We start from the raw sequence: 17,825 nt of genomic DNA, 5'->3' as shown, positions 1-17,825 counted from the left end.
ACTATAAGAGATCATTAACCATATATGTGATATTAAAACAGAAAAAAGCAGGACGGTAGTGCCCCTTTAAGGGATAGTAAACACTGATATTGTAATATAAAATGCTTAAAGGGACAGTAAGATCAAAATGATTCAGATAAAAAGTTGTTTAAAGCTGCATGCTCTAATTTACTTCTATTATCTAATTTGTTCTCTAGGTATCCTTTGCTGGAAAGCATACCTAGGTAGGCTCAGGATCAGCAATGCATTATTGGGAGCTAGCTGATTGGTGACTGCACATATATGCCTCTTGTCATTGGTTCACAAGATGTGCTCAGCTAGCTCCCAGTAGTGCACTGCTGTTCCTTCAACAAAGTGAGTAAAACAAATTTGATAATAGAAGTAAATTGGAAAGTTGTTACACATTGCATTCTCTATCTGAATCAAAGAAAAAAAAAAATAGGTTTTATGCCCCATTGATTATACACAGTAAAACAAAGTTGCAATATACGTTCATTATTTATTTTGCCCCTTTTCATGTAATAAAATTATGATAAATGTGGATTTACCAGTTCTGGAAACCGAAAGAGCATGTTGCAGTGTCACAAGCCAAACCCTGACACATATGTCCCTAATTTGCAATTAGTTATCATATATCTTCTGCTGATGCCAAACAAAGATGACAATCCCCGCTGTATCAAGACTCAAGTACGGACTGTCTCCCCCAAATAAGCAAAGTTGTATGTTGGAGTTGACTACTAAACAACAAATGCAGCAAACAAGGTGTTACTCTGTTCTAATAATGTTCAAACTCAGCTGGTATGTTAATCTATTGGAACACTGCAGACAAATGTTGAAATCACAAGGTGTTTACTGTCCCTTAAACATACATATCTGAACACCAAAACATTGGTATAACAAACAGTTTACAAAGGAAACAAAGGACCCTTAAACATTCTGCACAGCTAATGGTTGCCCAGTGTCGAGCTTTTATATCGGTCTCTAAGCGCCCACTGTAGAGGAGATAAGATAAACAACACTAAAGTGGCCTTTCAAGTAGTGCGTTGCTGGACTGCAAAACACTGCATATTTTCCAAACAAAATGTCAGTTCAGTTTTTAATTTTTTTTGAAAGCATTTATTTTGTATGCACTGCTCAGAGACTTTCAAGTTTAAAAACAAAATAACTCAAATTAAATAAACTTCAATATAACATTTACAGGCGTACCCCCGAGATATTGCGGGTTTGGTTCCATAACACCGCAATAAAGTAAGTCACACTATTTTTTTTGGTTTCCCAGTGCATATATAAGTTATGTTTACACTATACTGTAGTCTATTAAAGGGACAGTCTAAACCAGAATTTTTATTCTGTTAAAAGATAAATAATCCCTTTATTACCCATTCCCTAGTTTTGCATAACCAAGACAGTTATATTAATATACTTTTTATCTCTGTGATTATCTTGTATCTAAGCCTCTGCAAACTGCCCCCTTATTTCAGTTCTTTTGACGGACTTGCATTTTAGCCAATCAGTGCTGGTTTCCTGGAACTTCACGTGCGTGAGCACATCGTTATCTATATGACACATATGAACTAACACCCTCTAGTGGTGAAAAACTGTCAGTGCCTGAGAGAAGAGGCGGCCTTCAAGGGCTTAGAAATTAGCATATGAACCTCCTAGATTTAGCTTTTAACTAAGAATACCAAAAGAACAAAGCAAAATTGGTGATAAAAGTAAATTGGAAAATTGTTTAAAATTACATGCCCTATCTGAATCAGGAAAGTTTATTTTGGACTAGACTGTCCCTTTAAGTGTGCAATAGCATTATGTCTAAAAAACATACTACTTAATTAAATACATGTGTATTTATGTGTTTATATGTTGGAAAAATTGTCCCGATAAACTTGCTCGATGCGGAGTTGCCACAAATCTTCAATTTGTAAAAAACGCATATCTGCCTGTATTTAAAAAAAAGAAAACAACAACTTACCTTAGCTTGGGTTCCCGTCCCTCTGTTGTGTACTGCCAACATATGAGTCCAATCAGGTCGTGAACTTTGGCGTTGGCGATGGTTACGACAGTCATGGGTAATAGTTTATCCTGGCTTGTCTGCATGGAAAGGTAAACGTCAATCTTCTTGGTTGCCGTGGTTCCCACGTGACCCTGTATCAAAAACGGAACCGGTTTTATTCAATGGCTCTGAATTGTCAGATCTTTCTCAGAATGATATCAAAATGACCAATAAGTGGGTGTGAAGAATTTGGAAGCGAGATATGTTTTTTGCACATGTATTAAAAATGTAGATGGTCAGACTTGGAAACTTCTACATATCCTCTACAGTGTCTACACAGTCTGGGAGAAACTCTTTCTGCTGTCTTCTGTCTACCCCTGTCCCTGGTCTACCTGGTATGTTTCATTTCTGCACTACGGCAGAGGACACAGCTGCAACAGGCAAAGTTGCTCCTTCCACATCCATCCTTCTCACTCTAAAAGCCCACGCGCAGTACAGTAGCAGTATAGACTGTGCGTGGGTATTATTTTAAGAAAAACATACAAACTTGGCCCTGCACATGAGCACACTGCAGGCTCCCAATCCAGCACTGCGCACAGACAGATGAAGGAGATCTCTGCCCCCCTGTAGCAACTCCTATGCGCCCTACTAAACTTAAACAAAATGAAATTCTAGTGCAGTGGTCGACAAATCTGTTTTACATTCAGGAGCCAGTAAGAATATTTAGGAGCCGATCATAGTTTTAGTAGCCAGACTGTGGTATATGTATATAGAGAATAATCCAAAAATGAATAGGAGCCAGTAATACAATTCTAGGAGCCATTGTATCCACATCAGGAGTAGAGGGGGTCGGGGGGAGGTGTCCAGGAGTTCATTATTGAGTGTGTGTTTAAACCATTTATAGGAGGATAATGTGCTTAAAAAAATAATAATAAAAACAACACAAGAAAGTTTTTTAATGCCTGTGAGGCATCATTGCTCAACAATGGCAAATTATCAGGCAGTGAAAACTCAGCTCTTAAAGGGAAATGAAACCCAAATGTATTTATTTTTGATGGAGCAGAATGGAGTGCAGAATATTTAAAGGGATATTAAACAAACAAACAAATTATTTCATGATTCCTATAGAGCAGGCAATTTTAAGCAACTTTCTAATTTACTCCTGCTATCAATTTTTCTTCGTTCTTTTGGTATCTTTATTTCAAAGAGCAGGAATGCAAGCTTAGGAGCCATTTTTGGTTCAGCACCCTTTGTAAGCCCCTGAGGTCAGACATTTGCGCTCACTGTTGCAGTTGAGTCCTTGCTATAATGTATATGACATGATTATTATTTACTGGATGTAATTTTGCATTATCCCACTGTAAATCATTCTGCCTGCTGTCATGTGATCGATCTCCTTCTGATGACATCTTTAGTGTGTGATGGTTTTGTACCATAGTCTGTCTCTTGAGAGAAATAAGCAGCGCTGGGAATTCGCACTAATCTTGGACTAGAAAGAAATGATGCTTTACTGTTACATTTAGCATTAAAGGACCATAAAACCCCACATTTTCCTTTCATGGGTCAGATAGAGAATGCTATTTTAAGAGACTTACCAATATACATCTATTATCTAATTTGCTTTGTTCTTTTGGTATCCTTTGTTGAAAAGCATACCTCGGTAGGCTCAAGAGCAGCTGCTAATTGGTGGCTAGACACAGAGGACTCTTATCTTTGGCTCAACAGATGTGTTCTGCTAGCTCCCAGTAGTGAATTTCTGCTCCTGAGCACAACACTAAGACTTTAAACAAGTCACTGTCATTAGTAAACATCGGTCCTAGCAGAAACTGATCCCTTAAAGGAACAGTAAAGTTAATTGATTCAGATAGAGCATGCAACTTTAAAGGGACATTAAACACTTTGAGATGTTAATATAAAATTATAAATTGTATATATAAAAAAAAACTACAATATACTTTAATTATTTATTCTGTCCCCTTTTCCTGTAATACTTTTCTGAAATTGTGAGCTTTTCAGTTCCTGTTAGAAATGGAAGTGCAGAACACTGTTAAATCCAGCACAACCATTGGCTGCACACTCTAGTGACCTATTAATAACTGTCCCTAATTGGCCACAGCAGAGAAGGAAACCTAAGTTACAACATGGCAGCTCCCATTGTTTTATTTACACTAAAACTTTACACTTATTTTATCAATATTGAAACAGCTAATAGAAATTTAATAAATTCATCTACATGTTATTCTCAGACTAATCTTTTCTTTGAATGCATCATTATACCTAGCATTTATTTAGTGATGAATGTCCCTTTAAACAACTTTCCAATTTACTTATATTATGTAATTTGCTTAATTCTCTTGGTTTTCATTTGCTGATAAGCATACCTAGGTAGGTTCAAAAGCAGCAATGCAGTACTGGGAGCTAACTTGTGATTGGTGGTTACAAACATATGCCTCTTGTTATTGGTCAGCAAGTGTGTTCAGCTAGCTCCCAGAACTGCATTGCCGCTCCCCCAGCAAAGGATAATAAGAGAACAAAGCAAAAGTATCAGGGCCTAAGGTGAAGGACATTTCACTGCTGTGTGTGTCCCAGGCAGGCAAGAAGTTAAATAACTGTTGTGTGTGTCGCAGGCAAGCAAGACGTTAAATCACTGCTGTGTGTGTCCCAGGCAGGCAAGAAGTTAAATCACTGCTGTATGTGTCCCAGGCAAGCAAGAAGTTAAATCATTGCTTGCCTAGTACCTTTATTAATGGGTATATTCAAAGTCTCCAAAAAAACGATAGTTTTTTGCAGACTTTGAATATACCCACTGATAAAGGTACTAGGCAGGTACCGAAATGTTTGGGGGTAAACTGTGTTTTGTGGATGCTATGATTAAGAAAGAATAAACAACTTTTTTCAGACCGGTGAGTGAAGCATCTTTTATTCTAATATTGAGTAAATTGGACTATGCTTATATGTGTTATGCAGCAGTTGAGATTGTCTTATGGAATGCATTCATTACTTTTGGGAATTCAGAACCTGGCCACCAGGAGGAGGCAAAGACACCCCATCCAAAGGCTCAAATACTCCTCCCACTTCCCTCATCCCCCAGTCATTCTACCGAGGGACAAGGAACAGTAGGAGAAATATCAGGGTGAAAAGGTGCCAGAAGAACAAAAATAACAGACACCCCACAGAAAAATACGGGCGGGAGCTGTGGACTCTACGTCTTAAAAAAAATAAGAAAATTATGAGGTAAGCATAATTTAAGTTTTTCTTCATAAACGGAAAGACTCCACAGCTGCATTCATTACTTTTGGGAAAACAATACCCAAGCTATAGAGGACACTGAATGCTACAATGGGAAGGTACAAAGAGGCGGCCCATTCTGAGGGCACCAGACCTGAAAACTCCTACCCAAACAAAAACCAGCTTCGTCCGAAGCCAAGAAAAAAGGAAAAGGCCTAAGGACACTGACCCGCAGAGGTCCATAACCTTGCTAGAGACCACAGGAACTAGACTCGACTGAGCCAAACTAGCCTCCGAAGAGACACCGTCACCTGGCAGTCGGTCCCACAACAACACACCCCTTACTAGCAAAAAGGGTTAAACCACTGATTCAACCAAAAAGGAGAAAAGGACACGGAAAAGACATCCAATAAAGGACTCCAGAGAACCACTAAGTAGGGCACAAATGAGCCCCAAGGACACAAAGCGAAAACCCCCAAAACTAGGGCCAAGCTAACAAGAACCCAACCGATCCAGCAGAAACAAAGGGAGGCAGACCCAAACCCCAGTCTGCACAGCATTCAAGGCATCAAAAATCCTGTAGTCAGAACAGAGAAGAGAATCTTCCCTAAGCATAGTGTGTCCACACCCTGGACACATCGAAAGACAAAGGTCTCCAAAAACCGCTGAACAGCAGCTCAGAATATCTAAATATTCAGAAACCCTAAGCCTCGCGCTCCAAGCTCATTTAGACAAACACCTGATGTTGACCCCTAAAGAGCCAAAACACTGCACTCTACCGTCATCCAATGACAACTCTCAAGAATGCAGCCATACCTTCCCACAAGAAATTAACATGGAAGATAAACAGAGACCCCCAAGGAAGGCTCACAAAAACTTGCATAACTCGAGTACTAAATTAGCAGAGCAAACAGATCTCACATCCTGCTCCAAGCATCAGACCAGCCCAAGCGATAGGCATGTCTGATAGACAAAGGGAACAAGGTGATCCCAAACCCCCTGGGGAATGGAAAATCGAGAGGAGCTCACCCCACCCCCAACAGAGCTTGGGTGCCAACCCAATCCGCTCCTCCACAATTAAGGGCACTCCCAAGGAGAACCCCCTAGGACTTGATATAGAAAAAGCGCAAATAGACCCCCTTAGAAAGTCCTGGCACAATACCCCTGTCATTTTTAACAGGGAGACTTTCCAACAGTCGAAACAGGACAAGCCACATAGCCGCAGTATGCTACCCCTGCATAACATAAATAAAAGTTACTTGCTCCGACCTCCTGCATGCAGGGCAGGAAAACAACCCTCCAGAGAGAGGAAAAACCCACCTAAGAGCACCCGCCGGTACTGAGGTAGTCCAACCACCCCCCACAAAGGGGAGAGAACAGACAAAAAACAGCGCCCATGCCCACAATGACATGAGGAAGCCATAGCCTGATCAAAGTTCAGGATTGAATAATGAATCATCCGGACATAACTGTTGATTGCAACAGAGACAAACTCCCTCCCAAAAAAAAGGAAGCACATTCTGCCCGTAAGGGCAAACAGTCCCCCACTGATAACACAAGGTCGTCCCGAACCAGTCCAACAGGATCATAAAATCTCCAGACGTTCCAAGAATGATCAGAGACAAGAACCCTGTACTGAACAGTCCACAGGAACATAAGTCTCCAAAGATCCAAAGAAGGATCAGTGACAAGAATCCTGGACCCGGGGCCGTTCTAAAACAAACTATACCCCCAGGGGAGCACAAGATACTCAATCTGAAGCAGAGCAGACATCACAGTGAATGTGATCCTGGCTCTTAGAATGCTAGCTGTAACTTGTAACGAAGAACAAGGAGAACAACACAATTAGTAGTGAGAAACCACTCGGCACCCCAGTCGGACCAGCCAGGCACAACAGGCGACACGTGTCTGATATAAACCTCAAAGACAGAAGGATCTGTACCCAGTCAGGACCAGCATGAAGCAAAGGGCCCCCAGAACTGTCAACGGCCACATAAGTCACCCCTAGAAGGGAGAGATAAACAAACAGACAAACATAGGACAAAAACATGTCCTCACTCTTGAAAAATATTCCATAGAAGTAACAGAGCGACCACAAAATCGCAAGTATCAATTCCAGAGATGAAAATTTCCAAATGAAATATAATAACAAACATGAGATTTAAAATCAAATAAAATCCATCCTAACCGGATTAACACAAAAGATAGGGCAACAAGCAAGTTATCGCCCAGGAAGAATGGACACCCCCGCAGGACCAGCCCAACAGGGATCCGATACTTCCAAGCTCAGAACTGGAAAGGATAATCAAATAAAAGAAGATGATAAGAAGATTACTTCATTCCCTTATGACTAATCGTGCATGCCATTCGAAGAGGAAAACTGAGAATCCCCCCAACCCATTAAGAGTGGGATCCTCCAGCATCGCCAAAATGTGCCTCAATAGAACATGAAGGCGCGCCAGTCTACAATGAAAGGAAAACTTACCTCCGCCGAGGCAAATTAGGACCCTGGCCCCGAAGGTTGCCCCCCTGAAGCCCCAGGGGCATTCGCTCCTCCAGAAGGCTTAACTGGACCAGGCGATCCCACGCCTGACGAGTCCTGGTTAACAGAACACGGACAATATCGTAAACACACTCCTGGAAGATGTAAATGCGCCAGCGCCAAGGATATGGCCATGTGGAACCGTGCTGTAACCTCCGGAGGAAACAAGCCACCTTCCAGAGAAGGATAAACAGTGTTTGGGTCACCTGCATGTGTAGTAAGGGACGGCTGTAGGGAACGCGCCTCGCGAGAAACAGCATCCCCAGGGGAGGATGGCTCAGTGGACCCCTGATTCACAATCCCGAGGAACAGAGCACTATAAAACGGCATTCGGAACATAACTGATGGGCATGTATCACCCAGGCCAATTCATATTCTTTACAAGAAGTAGAATCTGAATCAGAGACATTCGTCTCCAAAAAATCAGAATCCTCCATAACTGTGATATTGAAAGAATGGACCAAAAAGAAATAAACGGCACCTTACACCCCCAATGGCTGGGGCACTCACCACCTACTGGAACCCAGACACCAGCGAACCAGAATTTTTCTGTCGCCACACAGTCAGGAATGCAGAAATGGAGAGCAAAAAATAACCACGCCCGGTCACAAGCTGTATCATGCACTCCATGAAGAAGCGTGCCAAACCTTAAAGGCCGCGTCACTTGCCATAGGCCGTTATGTTCCAAAAAAGCCATGACCCTAAGTGTCACTACACATTAGCAGACAGAATCACATAACAAACATGATTAAAGACCCCTCTGTTCAATACCCCCCCCCTCAGGAGATATTAACCCTTGATTCCAAGATACAAAGAAGCCTTGCTGAGACCCTGTGTTAAAGTTACCCCCGAAAGGTTGTAGCCCCTATCAGATAAACAGCTGTATTACAGTATGATGAAAATAAAATGAAATGATCTTACCGGAATCTACGCCGTGGAACAGGAACACGGCCCTTCAAGTGTGACAGATAGTAGCATTGCTTCTGACATGGACAAACAACTGGGGTGCCAAGGTTTCTGACCACTGTGTTAGAGCATGTGATTTTAACACTACTGATGCTATACTGCTATGTGCTTAACCCCTGCAATTTTGTAACCATCCACTTTTAATAAAGTGTGACTGAGTGCAAGATATCTATCGATTGAGAGAAGAAAGCAGGCAGCGAAACTCGCCAACGCTGATTGCTGGTGGAGCTGTTAACATAAGTCGGGATGGTTTTGCAGAAAGACTCTCCCTGCATCTCCAGACTCTAACTTTCATCCAGGCTCTCACTGAGAGGCTGACAGGACTACTTAAAACTCCAGTCCCATTCTGAAGAGTACTACCCTCCATAAGAGAATATCAAAACGTCTGACACTTCTCTGCCAACCTCCTGGGACGAAAGACAAAGAATGACTGGGGGATGGAGGAAGTGGGAGGAGGTATTTAAGTCTTTAGCTGAGTGTCTTTGCCTCCTCCTGGTGGCCAGGTTATGAATTCCCAAAAATAATGAATGCAGCTGTGGACTCTTTCCGTTTATGAAGAAAAAATTATATATATATATATATATATATATATATATATATAAATAAATAAATAAATAAATAAATACACACACACACATATATATATAAATATATATATTGTGTGTGTATGTATATATATATATATATGTGTGTGTGTGTGTGTATGTATATATATATATATATATATATATATAAAAATAAAAACACATACACACACACACATATATATATTTATATATATATACTGTATATATATTGTGTGTGTATATATGTATGTATGTATGTATGTATATATATATATATATATATATATATATATGTGTGTGTATATATACAGGTATATATATATATATAGTTATATATACATATATAGTTATATACACACACACACACACACATATATATATATATAGTTATACACACACACACACACATATATATATACACACACACACACATATATATATATATATATATATATATATATATATACATACATATCAGAGATAAAGAGTAAAAGGCAGATAGACGAGACACTTTTTGCAATATTCTTCAACAGTATAAACCTAAAGGATGGAAAAAAACATCAGATTTACTCTTCAAAAATCTAATAAACCCATAACCCTCACTGTCAATTAGATTTTAGGCTTTGACAACTTATATATATATATATATATGAGAAAATCATTAATGTATAATAGGCTATACTAAATTCTATCTACATTTTGGGTGTGTTGTCTGCACGGACTGCACATGAACACTGGGATATGCTAAGTATTACAATATTTAATGAAACTCCACTAGGGAATACGTTCCCTTCCTCCACTACCGTCTGATGGCTGTTAGGGAAAGGTTACCGTACAGTCATTAACACCCTCCTAAATTACACGGCAAATTTGATGCAATCTTGAAATGACCTCTAAGACAATTTAATTCTAGACTTGCTGGGATGTAGTTCAGCTAATGGTTTGGCTATGGGGAGGTTCAATACAAGAGAAATTACACACACACAATATGGCATGGGTCAGCTAGTTAAAATGGCGTGTTTCTATATGCATAATATATATATCTGCATTTAAAGGGAGATGATGCCCAAATGTTGAAGCACTTGAAAGTGATGCAGCATAGTTGTAAAAAGCTGACTAGAAAATATCACCTTAACATCCCTATGTAAAAAACAAAGATAATTTACCTCAAAAGTTCCTCAGTAGCTGCATCCCATTGTGAAGGGACTTTAAGCAGCCAATCAGCATGCTAGTCCCAGGACTTGCAAGGGAACGTGCATCTGGTATGTACAGCAATAGTCATGTTATTTCCCTCCTCCTCTCGCAAGATTTCAGTAAAATCTCATAAGATCACAGTAATCTAAAGTGTGACATCAGCACTGATAAAGCTGATTGGCTGTTTGTCTGTTTTTTCAACATGCGGCTGAAGGATAACTTCACAGAGCACTTACTATTGTGAGCTGTATAAATAATGACGATAAATATCTTCCTTTTTTGCATAGCGATGTTCATTTGATATTTTCTTGTCAGCTTCTTACAGTTGTTGCATCACTTTTAAGTGGTTTAGCATAGGGGTATTATGTCCCTTTAAGCATTGCATTGTAAAGAGATCTCTGCACACAATAAATGTATGAAACCCATTTAACGTTAGTCATTTTGGTTTCGCAAACCAAAGGTAGTTCAGGGATAAACCTATTGAGAAACCTAGTGGAGTCCATGTTTTTAGTATCCTCTGTTATGATGAATTAGGGACAAATGTAAATGAGCTTGGCCTCAGATCTAAGCATGTTACAGGGTCAGAACCTTACCATACTTATAGGGACATACAAGTACACATTAAACTTTCATGGTACAAATAAAGTGTGCAATTGTAACAGACTTTTCAATGTATTTCTATTATTAAATTTAATTTGTTCCTTAGGGCTACATACATAGGTAGGTAGCTGCTGATTGATGGCTACACACATACGCCTCTGTCGTTGGCTCACGAGATGTGATCAGCTAGCTCCCAGTGGCACACTGCTGATCTAGAGCTGACTTGAACTGTGTTGGCAGTGGACAAAAAGGGTCATGCACAGCAACTAGGCGAGTCATAGGTGTGGCTGGGTGGGAAATGGCGTATTCTGGGCGGAGCTCAGACAGTGCATGAAAATCGTAACACCAAGAAGATGCAGGCAGGAAGCAGGCCAGGCCTCCCAACCCATGAGAATCCCTCAGGATCTAGGGCAGTTGGGAAATCTGCTTCGAAGCTGAGTGACAGCAATAAACAGACGTCACTCAGGGGTAGCTTTTGTTTACCTTTCAATCTTTCTGAGTATTTCTAAGAATTTATAATAATTAAAGGGACACTGTACTAACAACAAAAATATGTTACCAATTCTGTCACCCTTATGAAAAAGCATCATTTAAACATATAGGGCTAGAGTACAAGTGGCGCACGCTAAATGTATTGCACACGCAATATAGCAATATCTTGCCCGCGTTAATTTGCGCATGTAGTACAAGTTGAAAGTAAACTCATTCACTCAAGCGCAATCAAAATGAATGTGTGCCAGGTTGCGTGATTGAATTCCTCACGTAAAAGGTTAGGGTTAAAATGAAAGTTGCACTAAACACAACATAAATACATTAAAATAAAGTTACTTTCATATAAACACTATCTGATAAAAATATTCATACATATATATATATATATATATATATATATATATATATATATATATATATAGTAATAAAAGGAGGGTTTCAAAAAAATAATATATAAAAATAAAATATATATATGAAAGGTTGTTTATAAATGTATGCTCTATCTGAATCATGAAAGAATCCTTTTGGGTTTCACGTCACTTTTAGTGGCTTTTACTTCACTTTTTTAATGGGGGGGGGGGAATACATTTAAATAATGCGCTTTTATACAGGCAGCCGAGAATTGTTGAGTACAGTTTCCTTTTAATAGATGTCACGACCTAATATAGACATAGATAAAAGCAAAAGCTATATCAATAGATAAATTCACAGTCAGATTTGCATAAGGTGGAAGGACAAATTCGAGGAGCAATAAGGCACCTCAGACAGACTCCCAGAATCCTCCACTCTAGCAGGATATAACAGAGGTCAAGCCTGGGCAGGTTACACTAAAATACATATTATTATTTTTTTAACACCAAGAGATTTCCTGGAAGATGGAATCATTTCTTATCAATTAGAAAACTGCATCCTTAACGTGCTAATGTGAAATAGAGGGGGGTGATCAGTATTCACTACCAAGGCCATTATTCAGTTATTGGGCCAGATGGTTTAAGGCAGCACTGGGCACTTTATGCGTAGAGAGACTCTTTATCAGTATCCCAATCATCTCCAGAATGTCGGCTCCAAGCAAACGTTCCTGTTCCTGGGGTAGGAGTTAATTATGGAGCAAAAAAAAAGAAGAACAAATAGGATCGTTTTCTGCTCTCTGCAACATTAATGCTACAATTCTAGGCCCTCTGGCACTGAACGGGTTTAATCAACGTCACAACAAAAAATAGCTGTATGCGCAAATTAAGCAGTTAATGACATTTTTTATCTATTTACTTTTCTAATTTCTCATACACAGCATATTCTTTTTTTTTTGTTTCCCCTTGGCATTCATATCCCAACAGGTAGAGTAAAAAAAAGATCTGTGCATGTGCATTTTTTCTTTGTTCTCTTGTTATCTTTATTTAAAAAAGCAGGAACGTAAAAGCTTAGGAGCCAGCACATTTTTGGTTCAGAACCTGGTTTACGCTTGCTTATTGGTGGTTAAATGTAGCCAACAATAAGCAAGCGCTATCCAGGGTGCTAAACCCTAAAATAGGTCGGCTCCTAAGCTTTATATTCTTGCTTTTTAAATAAAGATAGAAAGAGAAGGAAGAAAAATTTATAAAAAGAGTAAATTAGAAATTTGCTTAAAATTGCTGCTTTATCTGAATCATGAAAGAAAAAAAATTGGATTTAGTGTCCCTTTAAACAAATAACTGTGTATGAAGGTAATTTTCCATACTAGTCAAGCTTTTGTGTAATATCATCCTTATTACAAAATAAAATAAGATTTGCATGTTTGGACAAGTTAAAAGGGACAGTCTACTCAAGGATTGTTATTGTTTAAAAAGTTAGATGATCCCTTTATTACCCATTCCCCAGTTTTGCATAACCAACACAGTTATATTAATATACTTTATACCTCTGTGATTACCTTGTATCTAAGCCTCTGCAGACTGCCCCTTTATCTCAGTTCTTTTGACAGACTTGCATTTTAGCCAATCAGCGCTAACTCATAAGTAACTCCACACGAGTGAGCACAATGTTATATATATGGCACATATGAACTAGCACTGTCTAGCTGTAAAAACTATGAAAATAAACTAAAATAAGAGGCGGCTTTCAAGAGCTTAGAAATTAGCACATGAGCCTACCTAGGTTTAGCTTTCAGCCAAGAAAACAAAGCAAATTTGATGATAAAACAAAATGTATGCTTACCTGATTAATTTCTTTCTTTCCGGGCATAGAGAGTCCACAAAACATTCTAATTATTAGTGGAAAATTCACTCCTGGCCAGCAGGAGGCGGCAAAGAGCACCCCAGTAAAGCTGTTACGTATCAATTCCGTTACCCATAACCCCCAGTCATTCGGCTGAAGGAAACGGAAAAAGAACTAACACAAGGATATAGAGGTGCCTGAGGTTTGTACAAAAAAAAATGTTGTCTGAATCTTAACAAGGGTGGGTCGTGGACTCTCTATGCCCGGAAAGAAAGAAATTTATCAGGTAAGCATACATTTTGTTTTCTTTCCTATGGTATAGAGAGTCCACGAAACATTCTAATTACTAGTGGGAACCAATACCCAAGCTAGAGGATACCGAATGAATAGGGAGGAAGAACAAGACAGGCAGGCCTAAACTGAAGGCACAAACGCTTGAAGAACCATTCTCCCAAAAGAAGCCTCAGCTGAGGCAAAAGTATAAAATTTGTAGAATTTGGAAAAAGTATGTAAAGAGGACCAAGTGGCCGCCTTACAGATTTGCTCTACAGAAGCTTCATTTTTTGAAAGCCCATGAAGATGAAACAGCTCTAGCTTCTCTCAGGAGGCTGCTGTCCAGCTGTCTCATAAGTTGACCGGATAACACTTCTCAACCAGAGAGAAAGAGAGGTAGAAGTGGCCTTCTGACCCCTACGCTTACCAGAGAAAACAATAAACAGGGCAGAAGTCTGCCGAAAATGTTTAGATGCTTGAAGGTAAAATTTAAGAGCAAGCACAACATCCAAGTTATGCAATAGATGTTCCTTCTGGGAAGAAGAAACAACAATTTCCTGATTAATATTGCGATCCGACACTACCATCTTCGCCATCCTCCTGTGATCAAGGCAAAGAGAATGACTGGGGGTTATGGTTAAGGGAAGTGATACTTAACAGCTTTGCTGGGGTGCTCTTTGCCGCCTTCTGCTGGCCAGGGGTGAATATCCCCCTAGTAATTAGAATGTTTTGTGGACTCTCTATACCATAGGAAAGAAAAGTAAATTGGAAAGTTCTTTAAAATTACATACCCTGTCTGAACCATGATAGTTTAATTTTTACTAGACGGTCCCTTTAACTATATATGCATGCAAAAAAAAAAAATCGAACATATGGATGTATTTTGCTAAAGACAGATTTAAAAAACAATGCATTCACACAGGTCAAACAATATGTATATTTCTATATAAACACACACACATATATATATACATACACACACACATACATACAGTAAGTCCCCTACTTACGAACCTCACTTTATAATACTTTTCACACAAATTACAGTACAGTAGTACATAAAAAACAAACATTTTTAATCTTACCTTGTATACTAAAAGAGGCATGGGGGCCTATCTATCAAGCTCCGTATGGAGTTTGAAGCCCTGTGTTGCTGGCGAGCCTTCAGGCTCGCCAGAAACACCAGTTACGAAGCAGCGGTCTAAAGACCGCTGCTCCATAACCTGACCGCCTGCTCTGAGCAGGCGGACAGACATCACCGCAATTCGACCTGATCGAGTACGATCGGGTTGATTGACACTCTCCTGATGGCGGCCTGCAGGGGGCGTATTGCTCTCCATATTCAGCAGCGAGGTCTGTCGGACCTGATTCGCACTGTCGGATCAGGTCCGACAGACCTTTGTTAAATAGGCCCCATGGAGTAAACAAAAATGGAACTAACTTCCGTGATACGACATGCGAACACATGTTTGTATCTTTGAAAGTTTGTAAGTAGGGGACTTACTGTGTACACATATATATATATATATATATATACACACACACATATATATATGTATGTATACACACACATACACATATGTACACACACACACACACACACACATATATATATATATATATATATATGTATACAGTTGTATGCAAAAGTTTAGGCACCCCTGACAATTTCCATGATTTTCAATTATAAATAATTGGGTATTTGGATCAGCAATTTCATTTTGATCTATCAAATAACTGAAGGACACAGTAATATTTCAGTAGTGAAATGAGGTTTATTGGATTAACAGAAAAACATAAATTATGCTTCCCTGATAATTTTCTTTTCTTCAGATGGAAAGAGTCCACAGCTGCATTCATTACTTTTGAGAAATAAGAACCTGGCCACCAGGAGGAGGCAAAGACACCCCAGCCAAAGGATTAAATACCCCTCCCACTTCCCTCATCCCCCAGTCATTCTGCCGAGGAACAAGGAACAGTAGGAGAAATATCAGGGTGAAAGGTGCCAGAAGAATAAAAAATAAGAGACGCCACACAGAAAAAATACGGGTGGGGAGCTGTGGACTCTCTCCATCTGAAGAAAAGAAGCATAATTTATGTTTTTCTTCATAAATGGAAAGAGTCCAGAGCTGCATTCATTACTTTTGGGAAAACAATACCCAAGCTTTAGAGGATACTGAATGCAAAAACAGGAGGGTACAATAGGCGGCCCTTTCTGAGGGCACCAGGCCTGAAAAAAACACAACCCAAGCAAACCCTGCTTCATCGGAGCCGAGTAAAAAGACTAGAAGGAAAGGGCCCCAAGGACACTGACCCACAGATAGTCTGAAGCCTAACTAGAGACCGCAAAGCAGACTCACTGAGCCAACACTCCTCCAGGAGAACCATAGCCCAGCAGTCGGTCCCCACACAACCCTTACTAGTACAGTACCAAGGTCCCCAAAAGGGATAGGACCAGGGAGAGCCAAAGGGGTACCCAAAGGTACCGCAAGTTCCAATAAGGAAAAACCCCCTTCAAAAGAAGGCCTAGTCCACAGAAACCTGAAAGGGTCTCGAAACAAAGGGAGACGCCGCCCAACCCACAAGGAGCAACCAGGCATCATCAAGGAGAAGCAGCTTCTCCTAAACATCGTGCAATAGCACCTGAAAAAGACAGCTGAATACAAAGTCCTCAAATGTCAGAGCTCAAAAATTGAGTAAACAGAAAAATAACAAGCAGTAAACTCAGAAGATAAACATCTGAGTCCAGTAACAAAACTGCCATCCCTAGGAAGCCCGGGAGAAGTCCGTAAGGAAAAAGAGTCCAAACAGAATAGCAGGTTGTCCAACCTCCAAGACAGAGGACACACTCCAGGCATCCAAGCCGTCAGGTCTACTCACAGCTCTCAAAGGGGGGGGGGGGAGGCACAGAACCTCTAAAAAAGAAAAGGTCCACTGACCCCCTAAGACCTGAGGATGAACTAACGATCTCAGATCCTACGCCGGACCAACCCAAGCAGCGGCAGATCTGAAAGCAAGGGAACAGAAAAGAACCCCAGACCGGCCCCCAAAAGGGCGGGAAATGGACATAGCCACCTCAATCTAGAGACAATCGAGCAGGCGTTAGATCCAGGGAGATCTACCCACCCAACTAAGTCTCAATTCGGAGCCAGCAGCTCCCCAGATGGAAGGGAACAAATCAATGAGTAGACCACTCCTTGAACCAGATAAAAGATCTGTTCCAACCTTCCGAATACAGGAGAGGCTCCTAAAGAGGAACCACACCTCCGTAAGGAGGACAACGAGCCCCCTGAAGAGGAGAGCATCGAAAACACCTGCCCAAAAGGTGTAGGAACAACCGAGAGAACACAAGGCCGCGTCACTGACGAACACAGAAAGATCCCCTCATAGCACCATCGTGCTAGCACCCATACCAGGCGCAAAAGGGACAGCCGAGCAACCGCAAACCATCCGCTTTCTAGGCAGTAAAGCTCACCATCAGGTCACAATAAATTGCCGTCCCAAGGGAACCTTATCGTCCGACACCTGACAAGTTAAGAAAGCTGCCACAGCAGGATTCAAACTCCAAGCCTCCAGCTAGCTAGGCAGGGTAGATATCCCTTAGGACTCTCAGTAAATCTGGTCAAGTTGTAAAACAGAACAAGGGCTAAGCCCAAGTACCCCGGACACTGGAACCCCCAGGTCAGTCCAAGAATCATAAGGTCCGGTAATATCCCACAGCGGGATACACAAGTAGAAAACGCTGAGTAAAACCCTTGACAACTGGAAGATCAGGACAAGA

The 17,825-nt window shown here is 40.4% G+C and overlaps 1 protein-coding gene across 1 annotated transcript in view; it reads right to left on the bottom strand.

Annotated features, from left to right (window-relative positions):
- MAPKAP1 (MAPK associated protein 1) overlaps positions 1-17,825 on the bottom strand; it is a 451,857-nt gene that overhangs the window by 256,918 nt on the left and 177,114 nt on the right. Inside the window, exon 5 of the mRNA XM_053695639.1 lies at positions 1,973-2,145. Coding sequence (XP_053551614.1) covers positions 1,973-2,145 — 173 coding nt within the window. The remainder of the gene's footprint in view (positions 1-1,972; positions 2,146-17,825) is intronic.

Source organism: Bombina bombina, chromosome 12 (assembly GCF_027579735.1).
Source record: "Bombina bombina isolate aBomBom1 chromosome 12, aBomBom1.pri, whole genome shotgun sequence".
Lineage (NCBI taxonomy): Eukaryota > Metazoa > Chordata > Amphibia > Anura > Bombinatoridae > Bombina > Bombina bombina.
This window is presented reverse-complemented; position numbering and strand designations above follow the sequence as displayed.